The 19,956-nt window shown below is 50.5% G+C and overlaps 7 protein-coding genes across 7 annotated transcripts; 3 read left to right on the forward strand and 4 right to left on the reverse strand.

The window, feature by feature from the left end:
* Window positions 1-664: 664 nt before the first annotated feature.
* Window positions 665-2,014, reverse strand: JCM6883_001256 (uncharacterized protein; the record flags this gene model as incomplete). The annotated part of the gene is made up of 4 exons (XM_076634120.1): window positions 665-793; window positions 855-1,295; window positions 1,377-1,601; window positions 1,748-2,014. 4 exons carry the CDS (start codon window positions 2,012-2,014, stop codon window positions 665-667), a joined length of 1,062 nt encoding a protein of 353 aa, XP_076485872.1.
* A 1,519-nt stretch (window positions 2,015-3,533) lies between these two features.
* Window positions 3,534-7,005, forward strand: TOP1 (DNA topoisomerase 1; the record flags this gene model as incomplete). Its single annotated transcript, XM_076634121.1, has 11 exons — window positions 3,534-3,599; window positions 3,704-4,486; window positions 4,558-4,633; window positions 4,703-4,845; window positions 4,916-5,173; window positions 5,257-5,408; window positions 5,491-5,569; window positions 5,640-5,978; window positions 6,048-6,287; window positions 6,354-6,762; window positions 6,830-7,005. 11 exons carry the CDS (start codon window positions 3,534-3,536, stop codon window positions 7,003-7,005), a joined length of 2,721 nt encoding a protein of 906 aa, XP_076485873.1.
* A 483-nt stretch (window positions 7,006-7,488) lies between these two features.
* Window positions 7,489-8,930, reverse strand: JCM6883_001258 (uncharacterized protein; the record flags this gene model as incomplete). Its single annotated transcript, XM_076634122.1, has 6 exons — window positions 7,489-7,904; window positions 7,966-8,202; window positions 8,262-8,519; window positions 8,577-8,711; window positions 8,768-8,842; window positions 8,897-8,930. The coding sequence occupies 6 exons, from the start codon at window positions 8,928-8,930 to the stop codon at window positions 7,489-7,491; spliced, it is 1,155 nt and encodes a 384-aa protein (XP_076485874.1).
* A 341-nt stretch (window positions 8,931-9,271) lies between these two features.
* Window positions 9,272-11,259, forward strand: JCM6883_001259 (uncharacterized protein; the record flags this gene model as incomplete). Its single annotated transcript, XM_076634123.1, has 3 exons — window positions 9,272-9,328; window positions 9,390-10,469; window positions 10,540-11,259. The coding sequence occupies 3 exons, from the start codon at window positions 9,272-9,274 to the stop codon at window positions 11,257-11,259; spliced, it is 1,857 nt and encodes a 618-aa protein (XP_076485875.1).
* Window positions 11,260-12,519: 1,260 nt separating this feature from the next.
* Window positions 12,520-14,277, forward strand: JCM6883_001260 (uncharacterized protein; the record flags this gene model as incomplete). Its single annotated transcript, XM_076634124.1, has 3 exons — window positions 12,520-12,531; window positions 12,591-12,662; window positions 12,727-14,277. The coding sequence occupies 3 exons, from the start codon at window positions 12,520-12,522 to the stop codon at window positions 14,275-14,277; spliced, it is 1,635 nt and encodes a 544-aa protein (XP_076485876.1).
* A 1,566-nt stretch (window positions 14,278-15,843) lies between these two features.
* Window positions 15,844-17,795, reverse strand: JCM6883_001261 (glycosyltransferase family 69 protein; the record flags this gene model as incomplete). The annotated part of the gene is made up of 5 exons (XM_076634125.1): window positions 15,844-16,089; window positions 16,153-16,214; window positions 16,295-16,468; window positions 16,545-16,689; window positions 16,755-17,795. 5 exons carry the CDS (start codon window positions 17,793-17,795, stop codon window positions 15,844-15,846), a joined length of 1,668 nt encoding a protein of 555 aa, XP_076485877.1.
* Window positions 17,796-18,305: 510 nt separating this feature from the next.
* Window positions 18,306-19,811, reverse strand: HEM2 (porphobilinogen synthase HEM2; the record flags this gene model as incomplete). The annotated part of the gene is made up of 6 exons (XM_076634126.1): window positions 18,306-18,364; window positions 18,513-18,612; window positions 18,712-18,828; window positions 18,903-18,990; window positions 19,068-19,582; window positions 19,656-19,811. The coding sequence occupies 6 exons, from the start codon at window positions 19,809-19,811 to the stop codon at window positions 18,306-18,308; spliced, it is 1,035 nt and encodes a 344-aa protein (XP_076485878.1).
* Window positions 19,812-19,956: the final 145 nt, after the last annotated feature.

Consider the following 19,956-nt stretch of genomic DNA (forward strand, 5'->3'; position numbering starts at 1 on the left):
GTCCGACAAGGGGCGCTCGATGAGGAGTGTGCTGAATTTCGAGGGGCCGAGCGCTCAAATTCCGTGACGAGCGAGTGAAAGCAGTGGAGGATTGAACTTGGCCAGATTCAGCGCGAGCAGAGTCCTCGAGTGAAGAGGCAGTGAGGACGAGCGGTCGTAGGAGTGTCACACGGAAAAAGAGTGAAGGGAAGGAGGAAGACTAACCGATCAAACGTCGTTTTCCCGATTCTCTCACGGCTACGGCCCGTCATACCGTCGACCTACAAAGAATGCCGCGAGTGAGTGAGTCGCGAGGGTTTGGGGAATGCACGAAGGAAACGGGGAAAACTCACGGATCAAATTCAAACCCCGCTTTCCCGATTGCAGCGCTGCATCCTTTCCTCCCTTCCCCAGCCTTACGATACACTACTGTTTGACGCATGGAAGTACATTGGAGACTATACGCTCAGGCAATGCGTAGAGGAACCGAGCTCTTTTCGATTCAATAAGCAGATTGAACGAAAAACGTCGATAGCACAGTTTAGGAAGAAGACAGCATAGCACGGGGAGCTAGAAGTGACGAGAGGATAGCGAGAGGATGGTGTAGTAGAAGAAGGATCTTGAGAGGGAAACGAGGTAATCTAGCGGAAATCAAAAAGAGGAGGGACCGATACGACAGAGGTTTTTACTCCAGAACGGAGGGAGGACCATGTTCGATGAAGCGACGAGAGATCGGAGTATGGGCGAGAGAGGGCGAGGGCGAGGACGAACGAGAGCGGTGGGTGTCCGGATAATCTAGGACTCTCGGCTTGCGCTAACGTGAACAGTACCGAGTCTCAGCAGAATGTTCAGCCAGAAGAAGAGAGTACACTCACCTTTTTAATCCTACTGAATAAATTGTCGTGCGAGGTTTCAAAATCTCGAAACACTTTGTCGAGGGACTTCATTAAATACTTGACAGCGTCTCGAGCCGTTTGCAATTGTCGCTGTACTTCGAGCTCGACTTGATCTATAGGATGCTTTGGATCGTCCGGTAGGTATTGGTCTTCGGTGAGAACGAGTCGAGCATCACGGAGGGCCGAGCAAACTTGACGACGGAGCCCGAACGTCTCCTTCCCAGCCAAATCCAGCCAGTGCTCCCCGATATATGCACGTACTGGTCCAGTGTCGTCGTGCAGCGGCTCAGTCGCTCCACGCAATAACCGATGACATCGCACGTCGATTATGGCAGCTTCGTAGAAGATCGCGATGAGAGAGTTGAGGTAGAAAGATTGTAGGAACGGGTTCCACTCGAAGTTGTCCGGGAACAACGACATCTGCACAAGTGATATGAGACAGTCAGGACCAAGTCGGGTGAGAGAAAGAATGTAGAGAAGCAACGCGGAAGCTTAGCTCACTCGTTTACGGTCTTCTGGAGAGCCACCGAGTTGTCGACAAGCGCGTTCGAGACATTCGAGACAATTTCGTAAGGTCTCGTTGTTGAAATCAGGTGGGAGCTCGAGATTGTAGTCAGCGAGAACCATCTTGAGGACACGGAACGAATTTGCGAGATCTTTATCAACGTTCGATTTCGTTCGTCTCGCCAACTCTGCACTTTGCTCGATGAGTTCTTCGACCTTGTACTGTTCGCCAAGAAGTCGAACACCTGATCAGTTCTCTTAGGGTTAAGCCTAAGCATGGATTGAACTTGACTCGCCTTCAAAACGTGCTAGAAACTTCGTGCTGGTCAGCCATCGATCGTCTTTACAACAGGGAGCGAAGGACTTACAAGTCTACTGATCTCGCCAAAACCCGCCAAACTCGCAGTCATCTCCTTTCCAGTACTTCCGTTCTCACGCCTCGTCGCACGATCTCGAAGCGGTCCGTTCCCTCGACCGAGGATCTTGCCGAGGTGAGACGTGTCGAAACCGTGCTCCTTGAGTTCATCAGGGGTAAGTTCGATCACCCGGTCTTGACGAGACCGTCTGCGATCCGGTTCCGAGTCAGCAGTGACTTCGTCCTTGTTCTTGTTCTTCCCTTTGCGTCGAGGTGCCATGCGACGCGAGAGAAAGGACGGAGATGGTGACGAGAAAAGAGTAGAGAAGAGAGAAGAGAGTGGATCGGTGCGCGAAAAAAGGGGCACGAGACAAAGAGGATTGAGCTCAACCGGAGTTACCGCGCGAGCTAAGTCCTCGAGCAAGGACATCGCACGAGCAAAGGGGGTGAATGTTCGATTTGAACAACCTATTTAGACCTTCAAACGCGAGTATGAGCGAACGCAGGAGAGTCAGACAGAGAAGAACGAACGGAAAGGGAAGGACTCACGATCAAACGTCGCTTTCCCCAAGTCTCTCACGGCTACGGCCCGTCATACCGTCGATCTATAAAGAATGCCGCAAGTGAGTGAGTCGGGAAGATTGAGGGAATGAACAAGGGAAACGGGGAAGACTCACGATCAACTATTCGCCTTCCTTCTTACAGCGAGAAGGCTCCGTTTCGACCGCGTTCTTCGAAGTAAAGTACAGTATACTGTCCGCCCGGTGTGTAGTCCGAGAGCGTCAAGAGACAAGCCGCTGAGAAGCTTCCGGCAAACGAGAGACCTAGTCGACGATTTCCCAAAATTGAACGTTCCCGACCTCTCGTAGTCGAAGCCTTTCCTCCTCGTCTGCCTCCATCCCTTGCTTCGTGACGCACTAGCGCTCCCGTTGTCCCCAAAGCAGCACGGCGAACCCGACCCTCTAGAGAGATTTTAAGAACAATATTTTGCAACAAACCCTTCTTCGTCCCGCTCTGTCTAGTGGTGTTCACTTCCATGGCTCTTCTTCTTCGCTCCGACCGTTTCATCGTACGCTACGTAAGCCGTGAACGCGACCAACGCAATCCCGAATCCAGGGAATAAGTTTCGGAACCTATCAAACGACCTGAGCATCAGCACGCAAAGCGAGAAGTCAGGAGAGAGGAAGGAGGGATGGGTAGTACATTGCTCGGTTGGAGAAGATTGGGGACTGAGGAAGAGAGTGAGAGGGTCAATGGTTGATCAAGAGGAGAGGGGGAAGGGAGAGGAGAACGGACCTTTCGCCAAGCTTCCCGTTTTGCCCAAGGGTCTACAAGCGATCAAAGTACAGTCAGTCAACCGTCAGAGAAATAGAGACGAGAGCGAAATGAATGATAAACCTCGGTAGAGTGGTGAAGCGGGCATCTGCAAAGGACGATCGTGTAAGTCTACCGCTGTGTGTGAGTGTGGTCTCGAGTATGCTTACGATTGAGTGAGAGAGAGTCGGAAAGTGGAGGAGAGGAAAGGAGCGGGAGGTGAGCGACTTAGCCATTTCGATTCGCTCTCTCGCTCTCTCTGTAAATTTTGACAAGTTGACGAAGTATTCCAAACGAGCTGAATCGTACAGAACTGCACACAGTCGCAAAACTTGCGAGTTGAGAGCCCAAGTCGATTCCATTGGTGAAGAAAGTTGGACTTTGAGCGAAATTCTCTCTCTCTTTCTCTTTCCTCTCTCTCCCTTTCCCCCGATTTCTTTCAACTCTCTCATCTCGGTTCGAACGCCTCCAGTCGCGTTTTCAAGATGAGTAAACCCTACAAGAAACGCGTTATTCAAGCCGATTCAGACGAATCAGATGATGAACCTCTCGTGAGTCACCGCTTCCTCTCAATCTACTCTACTCGACTCCACTCCCTCCTAGCCGCTCTCTACTCGCTCGAGAACGCGCTAATCACGTATGAAAACACGCGCAGATCAAGAAAGCGAAACTGCCTTCGATTGATCCCGTTTCCGATTCGGCCGTCGCGTACTCTGCTCAATCGGCTCAACAAGGTGATACAGTCATGAACGATGCTACCGCTGCTCTCATCGCTCCCAATCCTCCCGTTGAGGAGAAGAAGAAATTGTCGGTTTTCGATAATGGAGTGGATGATAATTCGGATGATGAGGAAGAGGAGGAAGAGGTACCATTGGCGAAACAAGTTAAGAAGAATGGAAACGGAAAGGGTAAATCGAAGAAGAAGGAGGAATCCGAAGAGGAGGAGGAGGAGGATGAATCATCTTCGGAAGACGAGAAACCTCTCGCTCAAATCGCTTCGAAATCCTCCTCCTCCAAATCGAAAGCGAAAGCGAAACCTCGTGCATCTACTTCAAAGAAATCTGCCGTCAAGAAGGAGGACTCTTCCGATGACGACGAAGGAATCGAGGAGGATTCGTTGACGGAACAGGACGATGATAGTTACGATTCCGATTCCGACGTTCCACTCAAAAAGAAGAAAGCTTCCTCCGCCGCCTCGAAGAAGAAGCCTGCTACGAAACCCAAGAAAGCAACTACTACTGCTGCTGCGAAAACCAAATCGAAAGTCAAGAAAGAAGATTCTGCGACTCCCGCTCCTTCGACTTCTTCGAAAGCGAAAGGAAAAGGGAAAGGGAAAGCGAAGAAGGAAGAGAACGATGATGAAGAGAGTAAGAATGGAGAGAGTGGGGATGAAGAAGTTTACAAATGGTGGGAAAATCAAGGAGATAACGAAACCAAGGTGAGTTGGAGCGATTCTCTATCGCTTCAGATTAGTCATCTGATCGATATTCATTTCCCTCCGAATCGCAGTGGAAAACTCTCGAACATAACGGTGTACTCTTCCCTCCTGAATACGAACCTCATGGAGTCAAAATGAAATACGAAGGTGAGATCTCCTTCTCTCTCTCTTTCCTCCTTCAGTCGCTTACTCGCTCTCGAACCGGAACGATCGTAGGTAAACCCGTCAAACTTGCTCCTGAAGCAGAAGAAGTCGCTTCCTTCTTCGCTGCGATCCTCGAATCGGATCACGTCAAGAACCCAACTTTCGTTTCAAACTTTTTCACCGATTTCCTCAAAATCTTGAAAGCCCATCCTCCTGTACGTTTCTCTCATTCTTTCATCAATATCACCGAGACCGGCAGTACTAATGAAGGAGTGCGTTTCGTAGTTGGATGGAACAAAAATCAAAGATTTCGAAAAGTGTGATTTCACTCCAATTTTCGCTTACCTCGAATCGGAGAAATTGAAAAAGAAGGAACTCACGACGGCGCAAAAGAAGTTGTTGAAGGCGGAGAAGGACAAGGTTGAGGAAAAGTACAAGACTTGTTTGTTGGATGGGAGGAAAGAGAAAGTTGGGAATTTCAGGATTGAACCTCCGGGTTTGTTCAGAGGACGAGGAGAACATCCGAAAAGGGGAATGCTCAAAGTGAGTTCCCTTCTCTCTCACTCTTCCTCCGACATCAAACTAAACGAAACTCGAATTGACACTTTTTGACTTTCGTTTTGTAGACTCGAGTCGCTCCTGAACAAATCACGATCAACATTGGAAAAGGAGTACCGATTCCTCCTGCTCCTCCCGGTCACAAGTGGAAAGACGTCGTTCACGATGACAAGGTTACTTGGTTGGCGACGTGGAAAGAAAACATCAATGGAAACGTCAAGTGAGTTCTCTCTCTCTTCGTCTCTCTTCCTCTCTCTTCCTAGAGCGACATGGAACTGATAACGACGATCACTCGTTGATAGATACGTCTTCTTGGCTGCTGGATCTTCGCTCAAAGGAATCAGTGATCTCAAGAAATTCGAAAAAGCTCGTTCTCTCAAAGTGAGCAATCTCTCTCTTCCTCGATATTCACGTCGGTATCAGATGTTGACGGGATGTTGCCTGCGCGTAGGCTCACGTCGATCGAATTCGTTCCGACTACACTGCCGATCTCAAATCGAAAGAAATGGCGACTCGTCAACGCGCTACGGCCGTCTACTTGATCGATCGATTCGCGCTTCGAGCCGGTAACGAAAAGGGAGAAGACGAAGCCGACACGGTCGGATGTTGTTCGCTCCGATTCGAACACGTTACGTTGACCCCTCCGAACAAGGTCACGTTCGATTTCCTCGGTAAAGATTCGATTCGTTACGTCAATGAAGTCGAAGTCGACGATCAAGTGTTCAAGAACTTGAAGATTTTCAAGAAGGAACCGAAAGCGGTTGGTGATTTGCTCTTCGATCGTCTCTCGGTGAGTTTTCTCAATCTCTCAGTCGTTTCCTTTTTCATCGACTGAGGTTCTCGATGACTCCCACGATAGACTCAAATCGTCAACAAATACCTCACTTCGTACATGGACGGCTTGACGGCGAAAGTCTTCCGTACCTACAACGCTTCGTGGACGTTCGTTCAACAATTGAAGAACACTCCGAAAGACGCTTCGGTCGCCGACAAGATCTTGGCGTACAACCGTGCGAATCGACTCGTCGCCGTGCTTTGTAACCATCAAAGGAGTGTTTCGAAAGGTCATTCCGCCGCGATGGAGAAAATGACCGACAAGGTAAGTTTTCACCTAAATCTCGTCTTCTCTCTCTCGAAACTGACAATCTCTGTGCAACTTGAGTAGATCCGAGGAATGAAGTATCAACGCATGAAACTCCGCAAGACTTTGCTCTCTGTCGCCGACAAACCGAAAAAATACAAGGAAGAATTCGAACCCGAATCCGACTTGGAACAAGACTGGATCGACGAACACGAGAAACAACTCGTCGTGTTGGAACGCGAAAAGATTCGTAAGAAGTTTGAAAAGGAACAAAAGAAACGTGCCGACGATGGAGAGAAACCGATGAAGGACAAAGAGTTGGACGAGAGGTTGAAGGCGGCGGACGAGTTGGCGAAATCGATCAAACAGGATAGGAAGGAGAAATACACGACGGCGAAAGGAACGGAAGAGAAATTGGTTACGGCCTTGAGGAAGTTGGACGATCGAATCACGGTTCAGAAAACGAACGCGACTGACAAAGATGAAGGAAAAGGTGAGCTCTTTCTCCCAACTCTACCCGAATGTTAAAACGAGCTGACTCTCGCGTCGCTGTCGTCTAGAAATCTCTCTCGGTACTTCGAAAATCAACTACATCGATCCTCGTATCTCGGTCAAATGGTGCAAGGAACACGACGTTCCTCTCAACAAGATCTTCTCCAAGACTCTCCTCGAAAAGTTCACCTGGGCCGTCAACTCGTTCCAAACGAAAGAAGACGCCGAAGAATTCGTCTGGTAAAACTCGACGATCTCGACACTCTACTTTCTTCTTCCTCCGCTTGATTCCCACCTACTTCCCGTTCTTCGTTCCTCTCACAATACCACCTTTGTCACCACGACAACAAACCCTCGTCACCTTGACGACACTCGTACTTTTTGCAAACTCGTTTTACTCGGACTCTCTCCTCTTCTCTTACCGACTTCGCTCTCCCACTTCCTCTTTTCTCCTTCCGATTGTATCCATTCCTACCCTCTCTCGTTTCTCGCTTCTGGCTGTCGAATCGTTTGTTTCCCTCGTTACCGCTTCTCTCGTTTTTCGTTCGCAATTTGGCCTCTCTTTCTCTCGAAATTAGGATCTACAGACTGTTTCTACCTAGTTGTCTCCTCGGTTTCCGGGAACGAGAGAGAGTCTATCGAATACAACACTAAGCAGTAGATAAGACGAGAAAAAAGCTACAAACCCCTTCAATAAGCCAAACCCGATGAAGACTCAATATTTAAGCTACTTCTTCTTCCCCTTCAACGCTGCTGCTGTCGAGGTCGCGCTCCTCGTCTTCGCCGTCGTAGTCGTAGTCGTAGTCGTAGTCGTTTGTTTCGAAAACATTTCCGATAGGCTCTTCATTCCCTTCGTGTTGACCTTTTTCAACGCTTCAACTCCTCGACTTCCCTTAGATTCTAACTTCCGTTTCTTCGCTGCTGCCGCGGCGTTTCCACCTCCGAGAGTCGAAGAAGAATCGGAGGCGTCGAGTTTTGACGAGGCTCGACCAGGAAGGTAGGTCGTTCCGAGGAAAGAGGAGGAATTGTTCGAGGAAAGGAAAGCTTCGAGAGCGGAGAATTCGTAGGCGGAAAGGAGGGTATGAGCAAGAGTCGGAGGGAGATAATTCGCGATGAGCGAGATTGCGTATTTTTGTCGAGACTCTGTTTCGAGCAACGCAATCAATACTCTAGCTCTTGATGACGACACATGTGATTGTCATACCTCGTTGAATCTGTTCACTCAGTCCCTGACCGCTTCCAACTCCTTCCCTACCCATTCCTCGCGAGACCGTAGGAAAAGGTTTGATCGCTTCGACCGCTTCTCGAGACTCTCCAAGTTCGGTCGATTCGTAAGGACCGAAGATACCTTCTACTGATTCGGCTAACGCATCGACTTTCGCTTTGAGGAGTTCGAGCACGAGAGGTTGAGACAAACGATACAAAGTCATCGAATCGTAAACTAAAGGAAAATGTCAGTCTTGGCCTCTCGAAGTGTACTTTCGAGTCAGGAAGACTCACCTTGAGTTTCGCATACTTTGACCAACCTCTCTTTGACGCATTCGAGCTGTGACAACCTGACGAGATCTTCTGCGAATGGTGCATCTTCTCCTTCCTCCAGTTTCTGTTCCTTCCCTTTTAATGACGGCGGCGTAAAGCGTTGCTGCGATACCGTCTCCCATAAGTCGGAATATGATACGAAATGATTCGGCAGAGTCGAGAGGTAAGATAAGACGAAAAAGATTGGATCGAAAGGAGTGAAAATCGATAAATTGCCGTCTGTTCATCGCATCAGGTCAGCCTTCGACAACTTCAGAGCAGACATGCAGAGCTCACCTGATACTACTTCCTCCTCGAGGAACCAAGAACGTTGTTTGTCTGCGTCGAGGAGGATCTTCTGAACTTCTAGGATTGCATCAGAGTTTGACGCGCCCTCGACTTGAGTTTGAGGCAGAAATAAAGCAGGTTGATCTGCGGAGGTTGACCTTGAGCTCTCGAACGATGTGACGACTCGAAATCGAGCTTACAGGTACGAGGATGGGGAAGACGGAGGAAACGAGTCGAAGCGGGAGAAGTAGCTTCACTTGACGAGAGCGGTACAGCTGCGGCGCGTGAAGAGTCAGCTCAGATCGACTGATACGCTACATTGAACTCACAGGCAGGCAGGATAGAGATGTGCTTGCGCTCCATCATCGTCGACCTTTCGTTTCCCTCGAGACGCGTCTAAACTGTTGAAAGCGTGTAGAGCAGCCGTGTATGACGCCCGAATGTAGCAGAAGATATTCAAGCCCTGTTGAGCAAGGCAAAGTCGAGATAAGCGCGGTATTGTAGTGGTGAGAAGGAGAGAAAAGATTCTAGTTTGATGAAGTCGTTTTTCTCCCTCCTACCCTTTATTGGTGACACCCGAAAAGCACGTACAGCGACCTGAACCTGTTGAGAACACTACTGAAGCAGCCGAGGTAAGTTCCGTTATGCCTGCATCGTCCTCTCCGTCCTCTCGCTGACGCTCCTCCCTCTCGTCAACCCACTAGATGCAACACGCTGCGCCAACCACCTTGGAGGCTCAGTCCACCGAGCAAGATCCTAAGGTAAGTACTTGCCATGCTTGAGCTTAGATTGAGGTAACCTGAACCTTTGACGCTCTCGCAGATCGATTATCTCTCTTCCCTCCCTCCGGAACTCCTCGAATACATTTTCGACCTCGCCGCCTCCTTCCCTAATGTCTCCATCGTGTCGCCCTCGAAACGACTCCTTCCGCACCACGACAGAGCGCTTTACCGATCTGTCAAAATCGGTAGCGATGAGCGGCTCGACATGTTTTCGGAAGCCCTCGATTCCCAGCCCCATAAGGCTCTTCTCGTCAAGAATATATCCTTCGTCGTCGGATTGAGATGTCATAAACCGACTCCATCGGCCGTGTTCGAAATCTTGTCAAAACTCCCCTCCCTCATCGATTTGAAGCCTCCTGGGAATTGGCCACAGCTCGTGGAGGTGCTGGAAAGAGGCGTCGACCGCGCTCGATACCTGAAGAATCTCGAGACCTGTCGCCTCGTAGGGACCGAATTATCGTCGGCACTCGTCAAAGGATTGAGCCTTCTCCCCAAATTACGAAGAGTCGAAGTCTCGAGCATGTCTCGTGATCTTCAGGCATCCCTCATCACTGCAAATCAGGTGACAGAGGTGGTTCTTGACCTGGGCTACAAGCCTGAAGCCGCCCATCCCGATCCGTCCTCGTTCCTCCGTCTCTTCCCCTCCGCCAAGATCGTTTCCCTCATTACCATGCCCTGCACCAGAAGCCATCATGATTGGATTCGCCGGATATTACCTCCTCTCGCTCCCTTCCTCCGTTCTCTTCACCTGACGCACAACGGCAATCCGCCTCGGGATCTCCCTCCAATCGATTACTCCAACATTACCAATCTTCAAGAACTCCACGTCGAAACCCCTTCCCTTTTCGACCCATCTTATCTGCTCAAAGACCCCCTCGCTTTCGTTCATCTCGTTGATCTTACCCTTATCGTGAATCAGCTTCATCCCGATATCCTCCAACTCTTTCGAGGTCCTCAACGACTTCGCCACCTCCAACACCTCACGCTCGAGTACCGTCCGTGCATACAGGGACTCAAAGTTGATATGGAGAAGGCAGAAGCAGACGTGGAAACCGACGAATGGGACGAAGAGGGAAAAGGATGGGCGTTAGTTAGTGAATGTTTCGGTATGGAAGACATGGTGGGGGACGGTTGGCGGTTACCCTTCGTTGACTACGGTACCGTGGCTCGAGTACCGTCCGTGCATACAGGGACTCAAAGTTGATATGGAGAAGGCAGAAGCAGACGTGGAAACCGACGAATGGGACGAAGAGGGAAAAGGATGGGCGTTAGTTAGTGAATGTTTCGGTATGGAAGACATGGTGGGGGACGGTTGGCGGTTACCCTTCGTTGACTACGGTACCGTGGGAGGTTTCTCTTCGAAGGATCAAGGAGGTATTTACAATGGGCTCCGGCTGGCGGCGGAGATGGAGAAAGTCGCGAAAGAAGCTGGAATCGTGATTGACTCCGGTCCGTTTGCAAGGCTCGAGGATATCACGGAACTTTTTTGGTTACAAGTTCTCGAATATTACAGCCGAGGAGTTGCCGACGCCTACCTTCGAGGAGATTCCACCCTCATGAAAGACGCTCGTCGACTCGCCAATCTTCACGGAGTGCCACTTCCTCCCCTCCTTGTCGACCTCGATCGAAAACTGCCTCTGCTCAAGCTCGAATACTTCAAGGTCGACATGTCGCAAGCTTCCAGATCGATATTCACACGTCATTGGTGGACGTACAACTTGAGGTACAGGGAGGAAGGCGAGTCAGACTCGTCGGTAGGGGACGTTTCGGACGAGGACGGTTCAGAGGACGGTTCAGAAGGAGACGGTTCGGACGGAGATAGCTCGGAAGGAGATCGCTCGGAAGGAGATAGCTCGGAAGGAGACGGGTTGACGGATTCGTTCGAGCAAGGGCCCGGAATCGAGATGTAAAACCCTGAATCTCACTCTTGCTGTCGTTCCACTTCTACTTTGCAGCTTTATATTTTTTTGACTTTTACTCTGCGTTTCCGGTAGCGAGGAGAGGATTGATCAACTGAGCGTTGTCAATAGCGAGAGGAAGAGCACCTTGCGACGTTCTGGATGGCTCCAGTTCAGAAGCAAGTGAGCCCTCGGGAACCATAGCGCCGACCAGAGCTTTGACAGACAGCGAGATTTCAATGTGAGTCGTCTGGGGAGAAAGCTGAGAGGAAACCCCAAGACCTCCGGCAAAGAGGAAGGCAGTTTCGGAACAAACTGAGCGGAGCGAGCCAATTCTTCGGGTGAACGCGACGTTCAAAGCAGCAGTAGCAAGTTCGCCAATTGAGGGCAGACGGATCAGCGTGGTCGGATTCGGGAACGGAAACGAAAGAAATCGGGTTCGACCGAAGATCAGAGAAAGAACTTCCTGAGTCGAGGGTCAACACAGTTGTTTAGGGTCAACACAATTGTTTGAGAGACGCACTCAAACAGAAACGTAGGTGTGTTCTGTTGCATGCCTTGGATCCTAGCAGCTTCAGCTGCCTAGTGCGGTGAGAGCGAGTTAGCGAAAACCAACACCGGAACGAGACTCAAGCTATGGGAATGAGCTCACCTCGACGCCGTACTCACAAACAGCCTAGTCGGATGCTTCAGCACTTCCATCGGTCTCCCGTCGTACCCAGCGTAATAAAAATCGCATCCACCTCGGCTCTGCCTCTTTCAATTTCTTGACTTCGTTCCCGTACTCCGGAGTTCCTTTTCGAGTAGTAGCTTCTCAGATTCGAGATCTTTGCGAAGGAGTTTGTTTGCGCCAGCGAGGTTATCGACCGGAGGGGAACGACGTCCGAAGGAGAAGACCAACGAAATGGAGGGGAAGAGAGAGCAGCGGAGAGGGTTTTTCCCGGCTGGACCAGTAGATACTTGGATAACGAGTTCGCTGGGCGTTCTCGTAGATGATTCTAGAAGTCGAGAGAGGACATAGAGAGGATTCGAGATGAGGACAGGTTGAATGACGCGCTTACTCGTCAGAGAGGACATCAGGCGTTTAACGGAGGAGAGCAAGGCGTACAGGAACGGAACTCTTCGATATATGCTGATCGGGTTGTATCGGGTCGAGGGACGGCGACGAGAGAAGTGAAAGAGAGTTCCCTAGCCTCGGTTTCTCTCCCACTACCGTCTCCGAATCGCTCAAGGTCGCTCGCACGAAGGGTTGAATCAGCTGTACAGCTCGACATGGCATCCGAGGTATATAGCTAGCTCTCCCCCGGTGAACATAAGCTGATTCCCTCGACTTCTCTCTTCAGGTCCCGCAACGAGTGCGCTCTGCGCCGGAGGAGCTTCCACTTGACAGTCAAAGAGGCCATGGACCATTGAAGGTAAGTATACGCTCTACATTGTGCCCTTCCGTTCTGTGCTGACTTTCCGCAAACTCTTTCTCAGGTCGATCCGTTCTCTCTCCTCCCTCCCGAACTCCTCGACTACATCTACGAACTCGCCGCCGACGCCTACGAACTCGCCACCGACGGTTTGCGTTTCAAGATGTCCACCTCGCCGCCTTCTAAACTGCTTCATGCGCCTCACGAAAGAGCTCTCCACAAATTGGTCGCAATCTCCGATAACGACAAGCTCGAATTGTTTTCGAAGACCCTCGACACCCATCCTCGTCTACCCGTCCTTGTCAAAAGATTATGGTTCGCATGCAGTCCTTCGCCAGCGCTCATGTTCCACGTCTTTTCAAAATTGCCCGCTCTCACCATTCTGGAACCTCCCCCGGGTTGGCCGCAACTTCTCGAAATGGTGGAAAGCGGCGACAACCCCGGTCGCTACCTCGCAAACCTCAAAACTTGTCGACTCCTCGAAACCGAAGTCACGTCTGGCCTTGTCAAAGGGTTGAGTCTTCTTCCCAACTTGAGGAGAGTCGAATTCAACCAGTCCTCTCTCAACGTCGACTCTCCCTTCATCACCGCGAATCAAGTCGAGGAGGTCGTCGTGAGGATTCCCCGGTCCTCTACTCTGGAAGGCATGGCTGCCGACCCGTCCTCGTTTCTGCGTTTCTTTCCCTCCGCCAAAATCATCTCCGTACATTTCTGGATCAAGACACGTAGCGAATGCGATTGGTTGCGAAAAATACTCCCGCCTCTCGCACCAATCCTCCGTTCGCTTCACCTGTCGTATGACGACGATCCGATCCCGAAGCTGCCCCCCGTCGACTACTCCGACTTCTCGAGCCTTAGAAAACTTTTCGTCGAGACCCCCTCACTTCTAGACCCATCCAATCTTCTCGAAAATCCTTTCCCTCTTCCCCATCTCGTTGATCTCTATCTCGTCTTCCGTGATCTCCATCCCGATATTCTCAAACTCTTCCAGGGTCCCCAGCGGCTCCGCCACCTTCAATACCTCGCGCTCGAATATCATCCATGCGTAGAAGGAAGCATTGTCGACATTAGGATGGCAGAAGCAGAAATGGAAGCTGGCGAATGGGACGAAGCGGGAAAAGGATGGGCGTTAGTCGAAGATTGCTTGAGTATGGAAGACATGTCAAGAGATATGGATGACTGGCTCTTGCCGTTCATTGATTACAGCACCAGGGGAGGGTTCTACGAGCAAGAAGTAGGGGGATTCAAGAATGGATTACGGGTAGCGGCAGAAATGGAGGAACTCGCAAAGAAAGCTGGAGTTGTGGTTTTCTCCGATCCGGGTCTGGACGGAATGAGGGAAACGTTCTGGCTACAAGTTCTCGAGTATCACCGACGGGGAGTCGTTCGTGCCTTCCTCGGAGGAGATTTTTCCGTCCTCAAGGACGCTCGTCGACTCGCCAATCTTTACGGAGTGCCACTTCCTCCCCTCCTGATCGACCTCGATGCAAACCTCTCGAAGGACAAGCTCAGATACTTCAAGGTCGACATGTCGCAAGCTTTCATTTCGACCTCGCAACGGGAATGGTCGACGTTCAATTTGAGGTATAGGGAGGAAGGCGAGGTGGACTTCTAGGAGGTAGAATCGTCGGAGTCGGAGTCGAATTCAAAGTCAGATAGTTTGGAAGAATAGGGGAGAGGAGCGCTTTCGAGGAGGATTACGGAATCATTCATGTACAAAAAAAGATCTCGCTCTTGCTGTCGGTTTACTTTGCAATCTTTCGATCTCTGTCCCTTCTGATCTTCTTTTCTTTCCTCTCATTGCTTCGTTCCTTCGATCTTCTTCCGGCTTGTGATTGTCTGAAGGTGATCAAACAAGCCGTTTTCCGGTGAGAAGCCCAGTCGCAGAGCTTGGGCAATTCTGGTTGCGACCTCGTGCCGTCTTATATCAGTAGTGCGTGAAGGAAATGTACGAGAGGCTGCAAGCGCAAGTGAGTGACTCAAACGCGATGATTCCGTCGGAGCGCTATTTTTCATGACTGCAGCCCATCTTGACCCTGCTGTCCAACCATTCGCCCCTATCCGGTTCCCGGGGGTCACGATAACAACCACCACTCCGACACCCTTGTGCTTATACCATGCGATGAGAGGTCAAACGGAACTAGCGAAAGAGTGTTTCACACTTGAGCACTCTCTCACGTTGCCACTCTCGAGGACCCTCATACGCTTTATTTCGTCTCAAACAGTCTGTAGGTGAGCATTCGACGGTTCACCATCAACTGCAGGGTCTACAAAGGCGGTTCTCAGAGTGCGAAAAGGAGCATCTTTGCGTAAACCTATATGTACGCCCTTTTCTGGCTGTTTCGGCATGGCCGCGTGGCCCAATGGCAAGGCGTCTGACTACGAAGTCGCTTCCAAAGCGATTGAGTATACATCAGGAGATCGTGGGTTCGAGCCCCATCGTGGTCATTTTTTTGCTGTTTCCCTCGGTGTTCTGCCGTTACCAGCGAGCAGAGCGTCCACGCTTTTGGACTGCAGCTCGACGGAAAGGGAACGTTGCTTGAGGGCAGTCGAAATCAGTCTCCGTCGCGTTCTCGTCAAGCTTTCGAAGATCTATAAAGCCGTCGACCGAGGAGAAGACAACCCGATGCGTTACCCTCCAGTGATAGCAGTTGTCGAGAGAGGCAGATGGGAAGAAGACGTTCGAAGTCAAGCATGGCAACCGCGATTTGCTCTTGTTCCCGAGATTGCCATAGCCCGACCGATGCAGATACCTGATCGGAACAACGAGTCAAGGATTGTCTCTTGTCTCGTTGATATCTGCTGGGGTTACAAGCAACCCGAGGACCGAAATGCAGTCGAGACTGATCGGTCCTAGCTCAGCCGGATCTCTCGCTCTCTTCCTAGGTTGCAAGAAGGTGTCGGAGAAGAGCGTCACGATATGTAGTACTGACGAGAGATGAAGGATATCTACTGCTACAGATGAACGAAATTTATGTACTGAAACCAAAAACAAAACCACTGACGAAACACGACTCAACACAGAACAAACAAGACTAACACCGTATCAACCGATCACCACTATAAGCAACAAGACCCAAACATGCAGTAAAGTAATACAAGAAACCTATTCAAGACGACAAGACAACCAAATTCTCCTTCGCTTTTGTACATTGATCGAGTAAGCCAACAAAAGTTGAGGTCACCAGGGTTTGTTCCTCTTCATCCTCAACCATTCGAGATCGATGTGGAATCCTCTCACCCAATCCCAACAGACAACGCTTTTTGGCGCACTCCATTCGGGTCGAGACCAATCAATTTTGGGAGAAAAGAATGGATTCGAACGAGCTGGGGAGGAGAGGAAGGATTTTGCGCGGGAGAGAATCGAGAGAAGGTGAGGATGAGTGTAGACTGAACTCGAGTAGGTCGCTCGGACTGTCGGAATCATCTGAGAACCGAAGAATAGGTCAATTAAAGCTCAATCGAGTGGAGAAAACAGATGGATACTTACCACCCAGCGATTGTAACCTCTCGACCAGAAATCTTTGGCGAGAGTCTTACATTCCGAAGCGGCTGACGAAACAAGACAAGTTCCGTTAGTTCAAATGTTCCTCTTTCGTCCGTTCTGAACGACTGCTCGGACTCGGACTCACCACACTCTCCCTGTGATCTCAGCGCACTCCGGAACGTCGGAGGTTTGTTGACCGGATGGAAAGGAGTTTGTCCAGCCTGAAGAAGCGGTCCGTTCCTTTCTTGCGCTCGAGGATTCACTCCGGTAGTTCGAAAAGGCTCGGCGGTTAAAGCGATCATTCCATTCCAGCACGAATCTGAAGGCAAGTTGTGAGCCGTAGTCAGTGTCTACAAGCCTGAGAACACGGAATGAGGAAGAAGGGAAGAGCTGACAAACTGGAAGCGGCAATCCCCTTTCGAACCGTTCTCGACTCGGTCGATCCTCCTCCGCGGTGAAGAGCTCTTCGACTCCATTCCTAGCCTCTGACCAGATATCCAATCGGGCCCTTAACATGTTTCCGTTCATTGTTCTCACAACCTGATGAAAACAAATGTCAGACTCTTCTTCGAGATCAGGAACAACTGAGAGAGAAAGAGACTGACCCAACTATCGTACATCTTGATACTGTTCCTGCCCAATTTCGAAAAGATCCCTTTCGTCTCCCTCCAATCCATCGCACACGCCGCATCACTCTCCTGTTCCCTCCTCTGCCACAGCAACTCGAGCACGTCCGTCGGTCCGACATACACATCATTGATGAACAATACGTCCTCGAAATCTTTCCCGTTCAATCCTTTCGTGACGGGAGCTAGAGCGACATTTCGATAAATCGCCAATTGATCAATCCTATCGACTCGCTTCCAATCCGTCGACCTTGAATCGCTCACTATCGTATGTTCGACGTCGAGAGAAGTGAGTGCAGCGGCGAGATGTGCGAGGGCGAGAGTCGTGTTGTCCCGCGAACCGTTTTCGAAGATTGAAATGTGAACGTTTTGAGGACCAAGGAATTCGGAGACGGAGAGGAGAGTTTTGGAGAGTGTGGGGAGGACATATTGGGAATTGTAGAGATTGAGAGCGATCAAGAAGGGACCGGAAGATGGGAGGGAAGAATAGCGGCTTGCGAAAGTCGAATCGAGATCGAAATGGGAAAGAGAGGAAAGGGAGGGAGTAGGGAGAGTCGAGGGAGGGAGGCCGAGAGACGCGAGTCGTTGGTCGAGTTCTGACTGTACTGACGATGTCGGAGAAGGGAAAGGAGCGACAAGGTGTTCGACCGGAATAGGATCCGGTTGTAAAGAATGAGCGAAAATCGATCTCGAAAACGCCTCATGTCTCGTCCAAAACAACCAACCCGCCCATCCTACCGCGCTCATTCCAATAATCAACCAACAACTAACGATGAACCACGTCGCGAGTCTGACGAGATACGCGAGTTTATGCTGTCGGCGGAACTTTGACGTCGATTGAGCTTGAGAACCGATTTTTCGCGCGTTCGGAGTCGGAGTCGTGAGGTCCCAGTCGTAGTGGTCTTTGTGAGAGAGGGGGAGTAGTGGAGAATGGTGATCTGTGTCAAAGTCGAATAGGCTTTCCGTATCTTCCCCTCCTCCTTCCGAACAAGAGTCGATAGAAGGTGACCTTCGAGCCATCTTCTCCTACTACTCGTTTTGGTCGTATTTTGATGCGCGAGGAGAGAGTGCGTGCAATCGATTGAGGAGGAGAGGGAGGAGGGGAGTAGGCCGCAACCCACGTTTCTTCAGGAGTTGAAATTGGCTCGATCATGCTTTTTCCGCTCGAGCGCAGCGAAAAGCCTAGACCTTGCGGTGATGTCCGCTTTGCCGATATCCCTGTCCGCTCGAGCTTCAACCATCGTTGTCGTTGTCGTCGTTTCGGAAAGGTCGAAGAAGTGAAAGGTTGAAGGAAGAAAGTCAAAGACGGGTTCGCGAGATCAACGATCTCGGATCGAACGAACGAGAGCAAGGTTCGGCGAACGGAGGAGCGAGATTCTTAGTCAGCTAGGATGACCGAGCTCGTTCACGTGCTCTCGTTTGGTACTTACTACTGTCCGCTTGCGAAAGACAGACGCGCGAGATGTGAGCGAGAAGTTAGGGGAGTAAGGGTTTTTCTTTTGACAACAGAACAAAACGCTTCGGGATAACCTATTCGCTGAGCCAGTCGAGGAAGTCGGGAGTGAAGTAGGTCAAGATGAGAGTGCAGCCTATCGTCGTCGAAAGGGACGATTGATGTTGAGCGTGAAGGATGTAGCGGTTCAAAGGGAGCGAAAGGAGAGAAATGAAAAGGAAACGAATCAGTTTTCGACGTCTCCCGAGTCAATAACAGATTGATACGACAATCGTGGGACGTACCAGCTCGTAAGAAGCCTTCCGCAGTCTCGAAAGCCATATCTTTCAACGGATAAACTCCCGCTTTCGCACCCGCATGGATCATCGAGAACTCGCCGGAAACCTGCAACAGCGATGAGGCAGAGTCAATCTCCGGTATCGTAGCGTCTCTGATCCAACCGGCAGGAGTGAGACGTCAGGGAACGAGGAGAGAAGGACTTACTTGGTAACAAGCTAGCGGATGATTCGGCGCTAGATCCTTCGCTTCCCTCATGATGTCGAGGTAAGGTAAGGCAGGCTTCACCATCAAGAAATCTGCTCCTTCTTCGACGTCTCGAATCTGAAGTTCGCGGTACAGTCGATCGTCAGAAAGAGCAAGGAGAAATGAAAAGAGCGAAAAATGAAAGAACATACGATCGCACGACGAGCCAGACCTCGAGCTGCCGGGGGTAGCTGATAACACTTTCTGTCGCCGAAGTTTGGCACAGAACCCGCCGCCTCCCTAGATGATCGAAGAAAAGACAGAAAAAGTCAATTTCGTCGCAATGAGTTCTCAAACGAGGACAGGTTAGACTCTACCTGAAGGGACCATACATCGCACTCGCGAACTTCGCCGAATATGCCATCAATGAACACCTGTTCGAGAACCCTTCATCGATCAAGGCCTGTTTAATCGCTCTAATCCTTCCATCCATCATATCACTCGGCGCAACGATATGAGCTCCCGCCTTTGCGTACGCCAAAGCGACTTCTTGCATCCGTTTCACAGACTTCCCATTATCGATCACTTTGTTTCCTTCTCCAACTTCGGAATAAGGTCGCAATTCACCGCAATGTCCGTGATCCGTGTATTCACAGAGACAGACGTCGCACGCTACGACGACATCGGGGAACTCTCGACGAATGAGTTTGGTTGCGAGAATGACGGGAGTCGAAGGGTCGTCGGCGGGAGAACCGCGAGAATCTTTCGTCATGTGGAGAGGAACTCCGAAGAGAATGACGGATTTCAAGCCTTTCGCGACGAGGGGTGCGAGGAATCCGGATAGTTTGTTGAGTCCCCATCGTTTCTGACCTGGTAACGAAACGATTTCGACCTAGAGAGAGGAGGAAGAATGGGTTTGTCAGCCGAAGCGAAAGAGAAGAGGCAATGAAACGTGGAGAGCTCACCTCTGCATCGGGTTCGTCCGTGATGAAGATTGGGTACATCAACATCTCTTTCGTCAAGTGTCGTTCCGCTTGAAGAGTGCGTAAGAGAGGGTTGAAGTATCCTCCTTGAAGAGTCGAAGAAATCGGAACATCGATGGAAGAGGATGAGGCGGCCATACTGCTACTCGCTATACTATCGTCCCTGAGGTCGTTCAGTCGATCGAAAGTAGTGGAGGAGAGGAAAGAGAGGAGAAAGTCAAGTTCCGGTTCCCGTGATCAATCTTTCCCTCTTTCTCATCACTCTGAGGAGCTCTCGACTACA

This window comes from Sporobolomyces salmoneus, assembly GCF_050403485.1.
Source record: "Sporobolomyces salmoneus JCM6883 DNA, S_salmoneus_JCM6883_v1_ctg52, whole genome shotgun sequence".
Taxonomy (NCBI): domain Eukaryota; kingdom Fungi; phylum Basidiomycota; class Microbotryomycetes; order Sporidiobolales; family Sporidiobolaceae; genus Sporobolomyces; species Sporobolomyces salmoneus.